The following is a 13,780-nucleotide window of genomic DNA, read 5'->3' as shown; positions in this document are numbered from 1 at the left end:
CCTGTTATATGCTCAAGAATGTACAAGGTAAACAGATAAGGAGTAATTTCCCTACCATGAAGTAGGTCATATTCTAGTTGGAAGATAAGTAATGGATTACAGTAGAATGTAGTTTGTGACATGATAAAAGTTGTGATCTAGGGGGGCACAAATAGATGCAGATAAGTCAAACTATAAGGGCTTCCTGTGAAGGGAAAATTTTTAAATGAGTCATGAATAGCATGAATGATATATTAACACATACTAGGGGAAAAAATTTTCCAGGCCAAGTTAAGAGAATGTAAGTTTGGGTTTTCTATGGCCCTAAATGGAAGTTCTGTATGCTTTGCTACTGGAGGTCAAGTATTGAGAAAACAGACTCTGCAACAAAAATTACCACACAAGGAATTTATTAGGGAGTACTATGGGATTAACACTTAAAGGAAGATAATCCAGGATGATTGAGCACAGGGTGAGCTGTAGTGCAGTTGCAAAGTGGTCTTAGCCAATCACAGTGGGGGGCTCTGAAGCCACCATGACCTTTGGAGGTGGAGTGAGGGGTCTGAGCCTTTAAACCTCCACATGGACCAGTCATTGGACACAGGCAGACTCGAGGAAAGGGGGGAAAACATGGACTAAGTGCCAAAATCAATTCCAGTAATGTACCCCAAATCTCTTTATTTACCAAAATCTACACATCTCAGTAGAGATTACAAGATCACTCACCATCTTCCACCTTGGAATCCTCTATCTTTCAGAAATTTGGTTTCCTTTATGCCCACAACATAATCTTTGTCCAAGCAGTTATTGCTAGGGTTGCAGTTTTCATTTCATTCAAACATAGGAAGATTAGAAACTCTTACAGAAAGAAATTTAGTTTGGAGTATTTTCCTTAAAAGGCAGTTATTGTCCTGGGATGTATCTGGGATATTATAATCTCTACATACATCATTTTTCTTTCTTTCTTCTTCTAAATGGCTGTACTTTCAGCATATGGAAATTCCCAAGCTGGGGTCAATACTTTCATCATTGTCATTATTATAATTCCCAGTGATATTGCACAATGCTGTTCAGTTGTAGAGAACACAATGCAGGCTTTAGCGTCAGACAGACTTGGGAGGGAATCTTTGCTCTGGCATTTGCTTAGCTCTGTGGCTTGCTGTGGTTTTCTTTTCTTTTCTTTTTTTTTTTTAAGGCAAGTTACGTACTTCACTTTTTTTTTTTTTTGTCTTTTGTGGTACCCACGGCATATGGAGGTTCCCAGGCTAGGGGTCTAATCAAAACTGTTGCTGCTGGCCTACAGAAGAGCCACAGCAATACCAGATCTGAGCCACGTCTGCGACCTACACCACAGCTCATGGCAATGTCAGATCCTTAACCCATTGAGAAAGGCCAGGGATTGAACCCTCAACCTCATGGTTTCTAGTTGGATTCATTTCCACTGCGCCAAGATGGGAACTCCACATATTTCACTTCTAAAGTCTTGTTCTCCTCACCTGAGGAAAGAAGATAATGATAATAACTGAAACGACCTTGTAAGATGAATTTGAGACTTGAATAACATGTTCAATGATGGATTTGCTTCTGAAAAGTTCCTGGTTGAAAGCAAACAAACAACATTCTACAGACATGAGAAGCAAATGATCTGTAAACACCATCAGGCTGAGCACGGTATTTCTCCTTTCTCCACTTCCCTACCTCCGTGTGAACTTGAAGGTAAGCAGGTCAACCCCTGGGCTGATATGTGAAATTGACAAAGACTTATTCCTGACTGCCCAGCCGCTGCTTCCTCAGCCCTTCCACCATTGTAGCTGAACTTGCTTCAGTCTCAGGATCCTATCTGGTTCCTTCTCCTTCCTTTCAAGCCAAATCTGGATGCACCAATCAATAGTTAATACACTTAGACTAATTAAACTGAAATGGGATATGTTCCTCGGCAAGCTTTTATATCCAGTGATGACTTTTACCTAGAATTATACAGTGAATCTGAAGCAGGTTATGACATAAAGTAGTGGAACAAGCACCAGATTTGGGGGCCAAGGTCCTGCTTTTTACGTTGGGCAAAAGTCGCTGTGACTGTGGGAAAGTCAACAACCTTCAGTGAATTTCAGTTTCTCTGGCCTCACTTTGTTCCATGACAATTTGGGGGTGCTCCTGGCTGAAAGAGCTGGAATCCCTGTATCACCAGCATCTCCTGGGAGCAAGAACCCTCTTCTTTGGCATGGACCCCCTGCTGTCTAGGCCTCCTGCTCCTATCCAGCCTTCCTCGTAGCCACCCCAAGGGCAGGCTGGCTCAGTTCTATTTTTTCTAACCTTCAATTAACACTTCCTTTCACCAACAAGACTTCTTCATACACACTTCTGATTACTGTGACTTGTTACACATTAATTTATTATTTTAATTTATAACATTTAAATGATTAAAAATTAAAATATAAAAATATGCTGTAATGCCTCTTCCACCCTGTCTTCCTCCTTTAGTCTCTCCCCCACTCCATTCCACCTAATACAGGTTATTATTGTAATTTCTTTCTTTCTTTTTTTTTTTTTTTGTCTTTTTGTCTTTTGTTGTTGTTGTTGCTATTTCTTGGGCCACTCCCGTGGCATATGGAGGTTCCCAAGCTAGGGGTTGAATCGGAGCTGTAGCCACCGGCCTAAGCCAGAGCCACAGCAACGCGGGATCCGAGCCGCGTCTGCAACCTACACCACAGCTCACGGCAATGCCGGATCGTTAACCCACTGAGCAAGGGCAGGGACCGAACCCGCAACCTCATGGTTCCTAGTCGGATTCGTTAACCACTGCGCCACGACGGGAACTCCTGTAATTTATTTCTTAAATATTCTTTATTTATTCATACATAAGTAGGGTAAAATATAAAATCTGTTTTACATTTTAATCTCATATTTAGCCTTTTATATATACCAGCATCTTGCCTATTTTTTACCTTTTTTTCAGTATAGGAAGAGCACCCTTATTCTTCTCTCCAGCTGAAAGTGTTCCTTTGTGTGAATATAATGGAAGGACTTGGGTGGTTTCCTTTTTTTTTTTTAATTTAATGGCTGCACTGGCAGCATGTGGAAGTTCCTAGGCTAGGGGGTCACATAGGAATTGCAACTGAGGTCTGCACCACAGCCACAGCAACACTGGATCGAGCTGCATCTGTGATCTACACTGCAGCTTGTGGCAATGCTGGATGCTTAACCCACTGAGCCACAACAAGAGCTCCAGTTTCCTGTCTTTTGATATTATAAATAATGTTGCAATGAATAATTCTGTATGCAGGTCATTTCACATAGATACAAGACCTACACTTGATGGATAAAAGACTATATGCATCTATAGTTTTAATAGATTTCACCAAATTGCCTCCACAGAGATGGTACCAATTTCCAGTGCTCTGGCAAATTATAAAAGCATCTTTCCTCAAAGACTCCATAAGAGCGTTTTTAAAATCAACCTTTGGGGTTTAACCTGTCTGATAGGTTATAAATGACATGTTATTCACTTTTAAGTTGTATTTGTTATTGTTATGAGTGAGGTTAAACATCTTTTCATGAATTTATTTTTTCCTCTACAAACTACTTGTTCATGTTCTTTGGGCTGACTTCTATTGTGTTGCCTGTAAGAAATACTGCCTATAATGATATTTTCAGATTTTGTGATACCAATCATTCCTAGCATTTCTCATGGTTCCTACCAATTTCTGGAAAATAAAGAAATCACTGGGATGGATATCCTATCATAAGGAAAGTATTACTAGAGTGGAGACATATCTCATTATATCTACTTAGCCAAGTTTTATGAAAATATACCCATTTGAAGAACAATTATGACATATTAATGAATCATTTCAACTCATGAAAATCTCAGATGAATAGAAAATACAAAGTCACCATTACAAAATAAAAACAGTTGTAGTCAATATGCATCATTTTAAAGCACAAATCAATATACATATACACAAAATCAAAGCAATATTACTATTTTAAGACAAAAAGAAGTAAACAGTGCTGGGGGAAATCCAACCACCCTTCCACCTACCCCTATGCTTTTAAAGTCTGTAGTTGGCTCCACATGGTTCAAGGTTCCATTCCTTGTTTGCTCAGTTTTCCCGTGAGTTGGAACACAAAGAATAGGCACCGGTTGATTTCTACTCGGACAATGGTCCAGGCACAGCTGCTGTAGTCCTGGTTTTCCAGGTAATCACGGATCCTTTGGAAATACATTTTAACCTGTAACGTAAGGTTCTCACTACACAAGGTGTCACTTTTCTGCTCTGCCTGCAGTCTCATGAGTGCTTCTAGGTATTCCAGCTGTTGATGAAGTTCAACAAGGAACTCTTCCATGTGGCTTTCCTCCCAACCATCCAGAGAAATAACTGCCCTGAAGAGGCTGAAGATCTGCTGAAGCATCTCATGAAGAATGGCCAGTGCTTGTTGTTTCTGGTACTGGTGAGGATTCATAGACTTCTGGGGAAGCAGGAAGTTTTTCCGGTGTGGCAGACACTGCTGAATTGATGAGGTCTGCAATTTATTCAAGAGTTTTAAACTCTCTCTGTTCACTCTCCTTTGTTGGGAAAGAACCAGTTTCAGTTCGCGGGAGAAGCCAGTGGAAGAAGCCAGCAGTACCAACATGATTTCAAAGAAAGACTTGTTGATCATGGTGAAGGTCAAATATTCCACTTATCTCAGTGCTGATTTGATAAAGCTCCAACTGTAGTGAATACTTGTCTTTAGTGCATCCCAGATTATTCTGGAAGGTGTTCTCTTCTGTAGTTTTGTTTTCTAATGCTGTCATATCTCCAAGTTTACACATTAGACTTTCTGGTTCTCTTTTCATAGTGTTCATGGGACATTTCCTCCACTTCCCCCATTGTGTCGGGTGTTTGAGGAAGTAATCAAAAGAACTTGCTTTCTTTGTATGTGCTCGCTGAGACAATTACAGACCAGTCATCCAAAATGTTCTTCTATTACTCTCATTGTTCATTATACATAAAGTTTCACTCAACACAATATGCTTTCTAAATATTTAGTCAAACTTATTAAAGTTCTCTTCTTGAGAATTTTTTTTTTAAAGAAGTCTTCCATGGAGTTATATTTATCAGAGGCTTAGCAGCACCTGTACTACTCTCAGGGGCAAAAATTAAAATCCATATAGGCTACTGTTAAACAAGAAAAATTTAACTGAGTAAATACAAAGGTTAAGTTGGCTCCACCAAGCTGTAGAAAAGGAGAAGTTTTTAAAGGGAGAAAAGGGCAGAAAAAAGAAAATTATTAGCAAAGAATGTATTGTTTCAGGAAAGGCTACCTTCCTGAGGGGAACAGAGGGGCCTACATGGCAGATGACCTCACTAGAGCTGACCAGGTGATTCTAAATTGACTGGTTAAAGGTTACATTCCTGGGGTGTTGAAACTACAATTAAGTTAGGTATTAAATCTTGGTATGCTGACATGGAGTTTAGCACAAGTAACTCCATTTTGGCTGTCTCCTTTTTAATACTACTAAATTTAAAACCACAAAAACTGTAAATTTGCACAAATGGTAGAGCAAATTAATCTTAAGATATGTATCAGCAATCTTAAATTGTTTTGAATCTTATCCAAGCAGCTTAATACCTAAGATTCTAGCCTGTGGAAGTAATATGAAAGGGAAACACTATCAAAAGAAGGTTATTTCAAAATTATTACAACTACAGAATATTAGAAACAGTTTATCAGTCCTACAATAGGGGTATGATTAAATAAATGCTGGTAAATCTACATAATGAAATGCTATGTAAACACTACAAATGATAAAATTATATGTAAGAAGAGTATGGGGGCAGTTGGTTAGTCTATATTCCCTACAGTACCAATAACAATAGTAAATCAATGTGACAACTTTATATTAGTAATGCTTCTTGAATTACAAATTTCCATTTTCATATTATAATTCCTCCAGAATAAACCCCAACATACCTTTTGAATCTTACTTCTCATCGTTGCTTCAAATGTAGTGTGAGGATACCTGAATTCCACATAAAATCAATGAATGGCTCACTATTAATACAATTAACACTTGTGTGTTGTGTGTTTATTAATGATATTTTTTTCTCTCCGAAACATTGCTTGTTACCTCTTTCTTCCCCAATACCTGTCTGTCCAAGGACTAAGGACTATTTCTCCTTCAGGGCTTAGATCTTTTCCCAAGAAGCTCTAATCACTCCTCTGGATTCTCCCACCACTTTGCACCTTTTAAGACACTTTTCTTCCTTTGTCTTATGTATGGCTGTTTACCTGTCTTACAACCTTCTAACGTTAAAACCTCTTCAGACTATGGAATAAATGCTTATCTTTTTTTACCTTCTATACAACTGTGGTATGAGCTTAATAAACCTGTGTTGACTTTGAGTGAATCAATGTGCTCTATCATAAAGTAATTGAAGACTTTGCATATTATACTTGACCATTTCTCTGCAGGCAGTTGGATGATTCCCAAATGTTGAAAAGAGACTGTAAACATGTAGAGTCTCTTTATCAACCAGCTTAGCTCTATGTTGGTGTCGCTTAGTCTCGTATTAATAAGCTGAAATAAACTGAGTTAGCTTGCTCCATGGGTGAATCTTTTCTTAGGCAAAAGTTTAACTACATCGATCAAAAGGTTTCTAATATTCTGGGTGCTGCAGAAATTTGAACTTCCAGATTTATTAAAGTCAAATTACAGAAATCTCTCATCTGAGCTAACAAGGTAAACAGGCTTTAAGCTGATGTCAAGGAGTGGGAGTTGGGAAGAAAAGAAAACTTCATACCAAGTTGGACACGGTAATAACTCTGTTCAAAGAGAGGCTATGTCATGTTAAACCCTGGGCTGGTGACAACAAACTTAACATCTAAGCTATGCATAGTTTGTACTAGATATTGTTCAGTAAAGCATGTCTTTTTTGAAAAATTTTATATCTTTTTATTTGATCAAAAATTACCTAGTAATTTAATTAAAGTTACTGGTTATTTGACATCTATACATAGTGTTCCTCTGCTTGGGACCATGGTGTCCATCAGGCTGACAAATGTCTGAATATTTCATTCAATTCACATCTCCTAGGGCGGCTATTAACTTTACAAAGAGACTCATGACCAAAGGGCTCTGTTCTTTCCTACTGGATTCTAGAGAAGACAACTGCTTCAGGTAAGGATAGAGAAAAAGAAGGCACTCTGTTACAGTTTAGCATATGAATAATGGAATTTGGATTTTGAAGTCAAAAAGACCTGGAGTAGAATACTCTCTTTACTATCCATCTACCTGCTGGTTGTGTGACTTTGTAGAGGTTATTTACTCAATTCCTTTCTGCCTCAGTTTTTTCATCTCCAGTTTGAGGTTTAGCAGATAAAAAGATTGTAAATAAAAATCTAGTATGATGCCTAAACTATGATAAATTATGGCAAATATTTGGTATTTACTATGGTAAATAACTAATGAGTATTAGTTTACCTAAATGACTAAATCAGCCACATTCTTCCTGAGGATTCATATACAGTTATGGCAAAGTATTTTTACAGGTAGAAGAGAAGATAGAAATTAAAAATTGGACATTTTTATCTTCTTGTGGATCTTTTGAGGAATACCTGAGGAGCTCTAACCTTCTGAAAGGGTCTAATCTCCCTATATCTGAATAATTTTTATTATGGCAGCAACTCCACTAATGTTTTTGAAATTTCTTCTCTTCTTTCTCCTCTTTCTTCTCCTCTCCCTCCCCCTCCCTCTTCCCTGATTCTATTCTCAAAAGAGACCTATGGTAATTTACAACACACAAAATAAATAATACTGTTTTGCTAACATTCTGATTAATCTGTCTAGACAACAGATTTCTGAACTGATCTCAACATAAATCTACAAATCTTTAATGCAGAGCTTCAGGAAAACTCTGTAAGGATAAATGACAATAATCTCTAATCTGCAGCCAAGAATTTCATGTTGTTCTCATTCAATTGACTATAATAATATAAAACTGTATTGTTTAATTTTCAAATGCTTGAGGATTTTCTAGATATTATTCTGTTATGATTTCTAATTTGAATTTTCTATGGTCAAAGAATATAGTTTAAATTTATTGAGATTTATTTTATAGCTCAGAATATAGTCTATCTTGGTGAATGTCCCATGTGAACTCAGAAGAATTATATTTAACTTTTGTTAGTTGGGCTGTTCTATAAATAGTAATTAGGAAAATTTGGTTGACAGTATTGTTGACATTTTCTATGCTCTTTCTATCATTGGTTCTATCAGCTATCAAGAGAGACACCTTGAAATCTTCAACTGTAATTTTGGATTTTCTACATTTTTTTTTCCAGTTCTATCAGTTTTTGAGGATATATATAGTCTTTTTTTTTAGGACCACATCCATGGCATATGGAGGTTCCCCGGCTAGGGATTGAATTGGAGCTACAGCTGCCGCCCTATACCAGGATCCAAGCTACAGCCACAGCAACCCAGGATCCAAGCCACCTCTGCGACCTACACCACAGCTCATGGCAATGCTGGATCCTTAACCCACTGAGCGAGGCAGGGATCGAACTGGCAACCTCATGGTTCCTAGTTGGATTCATTAACCACTGCGCCATGACGAGAACTCCTGCTTCGTATATTTTTAAACTCTGTTATTAGGTACATTACATTTAAAATGATGTCCTCTTGATATATGGACCCTTTTATTTTGAAATGTCCCTCTTTATTCTTGGCACTATTCTTTATTCTGAAATCAACTTTAACTCATATACTCACTCTTTCTTTTGATTAGTGGTTGCATGGCATAGCTTCTTGTATCCTTTTACTTTTAACCTATACATTTTTTTAAATATTGAAAGTAAGTTTCTTATATGTGGCATATAGTTGGACCTTGCTTTTTATACAATCTGACAGTGTCATCTTTTTATTGTAGTGTTTGAGCCATTTCCATTTAATGTGATTATAAATATGTCTCGATTAACATCTACCATTTTCTATTTTTCTAATTGCCAGTATGTCCTTTTTCCTTATTTTAGATTGATTTTTTTTTTTTTTTTTTTTTAGATTGATTTTTTTTGGCCACACTTGCAGCATGTGGAAGTTCCCAGGTCAGGGGTCAAACCCCAGGCCACAGCAGCAACCAGAGCCACTGCAGTGACAATGCTGGATTCTTATCCCACTGTGCCACAAGGAACACCTTCTTTTAGACTGACTTTTTAAATAGGTCATTATTTTTATTTAGACTGATTTTTTAAAAAAACAACTCCTCTTTATCTCCACCATTGGCTTATTAGCTATGCCACTTTTTTTTTCATTTTTATAATAGGGTTTAAATTTTTATTTTATTTAATTTATTTATTTTTTGGATGTGCCCACATCATGCAGAAGTTCCCGGGCTAGGAACTGAACCTGAGCCGCAGCAATAACTTGAGCCACAGCAGTGACAACTCTGAGTCCTCAACCACTAGGCCACCAGGGAACTTTTATATTTTAACATTTTATAGTTTACTTTCAAATAATATTATATATACTTAAAGATATTATAACAATATACTTCTACCTCATCCCTTTCATTCTTTGTGCTATTGTTGTCAGATATTTTCATGGGTTTTAAACCTCACATACACTGATATTATATTTGTCTTTTAAACAGTCAATTATATTGTAAGGAAATTTTGAAAATCTTTCTTCTATATATACTCATGTATTTACTATTTAACTAACCATACTTAACCTTTATCATATATTGACCCACATAGCTACCATTTCCAATGGTCTTCATTCCTTTTAGTAGATCTGAATTTCTGTCTGGTATCATTTTCCTTCTTTTTTAAAATTTATTTTTATTAAAAATTTGTTTTCTCCTTCTTGAATAACTTGCATTTTTTATGGCCACACCTGCAATATATGGAGGTTCCCAGGCTAGGGGTCAAATTGGAGCTGCAGCTGCTGGCCTATGCCACAGCCACAGCAATGACAGATCTGAGTCTAAGTAATTGATCTTATGCTGCCATCCTTTGGTTGAATTTAAAATACCTTCCAATTAAAAAATACATTACAGTCTTGGGTAATTCATAGATCACAAATTAGCTACAAACTCCAGAAGTCCCGTGTATAGATATCTGTATCTCTATATCTCAGTCTCAGTCCCTGTCTCTTTTCTTTTTAATATTTTTCCCTGCAATATCTAGCTACCCCTCTGAATCCAAACTCTGATTTATCAACTCAGTGAGACCACTAGTCTGTTTGGTTTTCTACCACCTTCTTGTGCTACAGCGTAGAAACTTTTTACACACAATAAGCAGTAGCAATAAAAGGGCTAATGATATTTATTTCCCTTTTCTCAAGGATCATTATCCTTGATAAGGGAAGGGTAAGGATCATTATCCATTATGCTTCCTATTACCCAATGTCTGAAAGTTATTGTTTCATATGTCTTTTCTTGTTTTTTAGTTGTTTAAAGTGGGAGGATAAATCAAGTCATTCATCATGTCTGGAAGTGGAAGTTCTCTCACCATTAATGATCTAAATTAGAAGTTGGCAAACTTCAACCAATGGGCCAATCCAGTTCACTGCCTGTTTTCTTAAATAAAGTTTTATTGGAACACAAAATATGACACTTTTATGTTATAATTAGAGAGTTAATTAGCTGTGACAAAAATGAGCCTTGTCAGTGACTTCTAAATTTATTATCTAAATGTATATTTCTATTTATTCACTTTTTTCCACAAATTACTTATTTACCATGACTGTTAATCCTAAGACTTTAATGCTGTAATTAGAATCCTGACTACCTCTGTGTTTAAAAATATGCCAAAATAGTTCATTAGTAAGAAAGGTATTTTATTTTATTTTTTAATTGGAAGGTATTTTAAATTCAACCAAAGGATGGCAGCATAAGATCAATTACTTAGAGCCTGGTATCAACATTCCCTGTTGGTGAGAGAAATCAAAATTTCATGGCATCTAGTAATCTAATAATATTGGTCAACAACACATTATTACTCTGACCAGCTGGATTTTTTGTATAATGCATAAGCTTACTAATCACTCTAAACTCATTAAGATACTTTCTGGTTAGTGCTGTTAAATATTTCTCTTTTGTGCCTCAACTACTCTAATGGACATTTGCTGTTTTCTGGCTATTCACTGACATGACCCCTGTCTTTTCTGGGGGCTATGAGTAAATATATTCTGGCCTCTCTGGCTACTCTTGGATATCTTGTGTTTCTGGCCAGACTCCTCAGTGTGATATATCTGGCCTTAATCCAAACTACTCAGTGCCTCATTCTGCCCTGGCCTCAGTGATTATTTCAGGCATAGTCATGTGCCCCAGTGTTCTCAACAAACCTCATTTTCTGAGCATAAACTTGCAAATTAAATTAACCATATTAATTTATCTATCATGGAATGCTGGAGTTAGAAGTGAGCTTAAATAGTATCTAGTTTCTGCTTCCCTTTCCCTTTCTGAAAAAATCAATTCTAAAGCCAATACATGGGCAGAACAAGTAAATACTGCCTGGAAGGGGCAGGGACCCATAGAGGTGCAGTGTGGAATGCTAGAGTTCGAAAAGGATGAGGCAGATGTTCATAGGAAGAGATAACCTGGCACGAGATTTTGGAGCCTGAGAAGAATAAGCAGAGTATCGGTGGTGGGTAGAGTGGGCAGTTGCTGTGAAGAGTTCTAGCCTGAGAGAGGTTAGGAGGGCAAGGTTTCCTATGGACAGAGATTCAAAGCACTGAACTGCAAAACATTTGAAATTGTATTTATTTATTTACTTACTTACTTATTTGCTTTTTAGAGCTGTACCTGCTACATATGGAAGTTCTCAGGCTAGGGGTCGAATCAGAGCTACAGCTGCTGGCCTACACCACAGCTCAAAGCAACTCCAGATCCTTAACCCACCGAGTGAGTCCAGGGATCAAACCCACGCCCTTATGGATCCCAGTCGGGTTCATTAACTGCTGAACCATGAAGGGAACTCCCGTTACGTATTTTTTAGATTAAATAACTCATTTTTGGGCTGTGAAAACTGAGGGTTCATAGGTCAGAGTATCCTTCTTTTTACGTACTATAATCACCTATACTGCTCTTCATGGTTTAATTTAATTATGCCAAGGATGGTAAAAATGTAGGGGGGAAAAAAGGGCCACCACTACCCATTATGAATGTATGCATATAGCACGATTCTTAAGCCCATGGATTCCATAAAGTGTGACATATTAGAGTTAAATTCCAACTCTACCATTTGTTTGCTGGTTGGTCTAGAGCAAGCTATTAACATTTCTATGTCTCAGTTACATTACGGAAAAGCCAAGGGTAATAATGGTATTCCATGGAGCTGTTGTGAGACCTAATTAAGATAATCCAAAGAATGTGCTTACCAGTGTAAGGCACATGGTCCATGCTCAATTATGACATTAGTATGTTATTTGTATTAGGCACGGCAGAGCTGACAGATTATAGCACTCTTTTCTACTGATCCTCAGGTAAGTACTTCAGCACAGCTCTCCAAGCAGACCACTATAAATCAATTACAGCTTGAAATAAGATGAAGCCTATCTTCTATCAATGGTTTTCAGTAAATGTAAATTAATTCAAAGAAAGAAGGACCAACTGGGTGCACATTCTAGAAGCACTTACACAATATGTCCTGGTCCTCATGATACTATTTCGTTTAACAAATTTTTATCGATTGCTTATTATCTTCCTATCATTGCCTTAGAACTGTTCAGTGAGCCAGAGATAAGATTACTAAAATATGGTTAAATTGAATTGGGTGGGGTGAGGAGGGAGAAGCAGTAAAATATAATCAAATTATATAGCATAATATAAAATAGAAGTAGATCAGAATAAGATCAGTTTGGAGCATCATTTCTTTCCATTTACTGACCTCCTTGTTGTAGAAATTCTGTATATAGAGCAAGCAGCCTAAGATCAACCTCTGAAGATCACCAGTATTTGAGGAATGAGTAGAAGAGGATATCAGCTACCAAGAGGACATAACGAATGATTAAATCAGTAGAAGGAAAACCAGTTTTCAGAAAAGAATGATGTCTAATAGTATCCAATGCTGCCAAGTGGATATGCAAAATAAAGTATTTGAAAGCAAATGTTGGAGTTAATGCCATTGACGTCATTAGTGACTTTAATAAACAGAATTTTCAATAGGACAGTCTGGGTGGGAACCAGATTTCAATACTTTTAAGAAGAAATGGAAAAACAAAGTAGGCAATGCTCATAAAAATTTGATCATATATGAAGAAAAACAGAATGGAAGCAGGAGTGAGATGTTCAGTCCTAAGAGGTTTTGTTAGTTTTTAGATTTTGATTTGTTTTTAAGGTGAAAAAGACTACCTGTTGTCTGGAAGAAGCTGGTGGGGGCAGGAGAAGAGAGAGGGGCAGGAAGAAAGGACACTAATGGCAGGCTTGGTCTTCAGCAGAAGCTAAAGAGGAAATAATAGACATCAATGGAGGTTAGGAGTGCAGGTTTGGAAGAGGAAGTTGAGTTTCATTCTGATGATTTCTATTTATTTTTTGGTGAAGTACATTAGAAAACTTCAAGGACCATCCCTGACATTAGCATGTGCCTTGGCACATGCTGTTTCTTATTCCTTGAAAGCTCCTCTTGTCTTCAACCCATCTTCACCTGGCTGACATGCCTCATGCTCTTAAAGCCCCACTCATTGTTCTCATCATAATCTGTGTTTATTAAATTTGTGACTGTTTTATTAATTTCTCTCTTTCCTAAGAAGATATTGACCAAGTCTCTGTTTTGCTTACATTGTAATCATATAGCCTACCACACTGTATTTCTA

At 37.1% G+C, this 13,780-nt stretch overlaps 1 protein-coding gene across 2 annotated transcripts; it reads right to left on the bottom strand.

Annotated features, from left to right (window-relative positions):
• Positions 1-1,144: 1,144 nt before the first annotated feature.
• On the bottom strand, positions 1,145-8,560 carry IFNE (interferon epsilon). Of its 2 annotated transcripts, XM_005660060.4 has the most exons (2): positions 4,022-8,560; positions 1,145-1,475 (listed from the first exon to the last, which is right to left on the bottom strand). In XM_005660060.4, the coding sequence occupies exon 1, from the start codon at positions 4,639-4,641 to the stop codon at positions 4,060-4,062; it is 582 nt and encodes a 193-aa protein (XP_005660117.1). In that variant the 5' UTR covers positions 4,642-8,560; the 3' UTR covers positions 1,145-1,475; positions 4,022-4,059. The 2 variants fall into 2 exon arrangements, with proteins under 2 accessions (XP_005660117.1, NP_001098780.1); NM_001105310.1 differs by lacking the exon at positions 1,145-1,475 and having other exon boundaries at positions 4,060-4,641.
• Between the last annotated feature and the right edge of the window lie 5,220 nt (positions 8,561-13,780).

This window comes from Sus scrofa, chromosome 1 (assembly GCF_054392235.1).
Source record: "Sus scrofa isolate SSC_HxYL_T2T_F1_AM1 chromosome 1, Sscrofa_HxYL_maternal_Yorkshire_Landrace_v2.0, whole genome shotgun sequence".
NCBI lineage: Eukaryota > Metazoa > Chordata > Mammalia > Artiodactyla > Suidae > Sus > Sus scrofa.
Note: the sequence above shows the minus strand (reverse complement) of the source record. Positions and strands in the feature narration are given on the sequence as shown.

Coding starts and splice junctions, on each gene's coding strand:
- IFNE (XM_005660060.4), bottom strand. CDS start 4,641: ATGATCAACAAGTCTTTCTTTGAAATCATGTTGGTACTGCTGGCTTCT.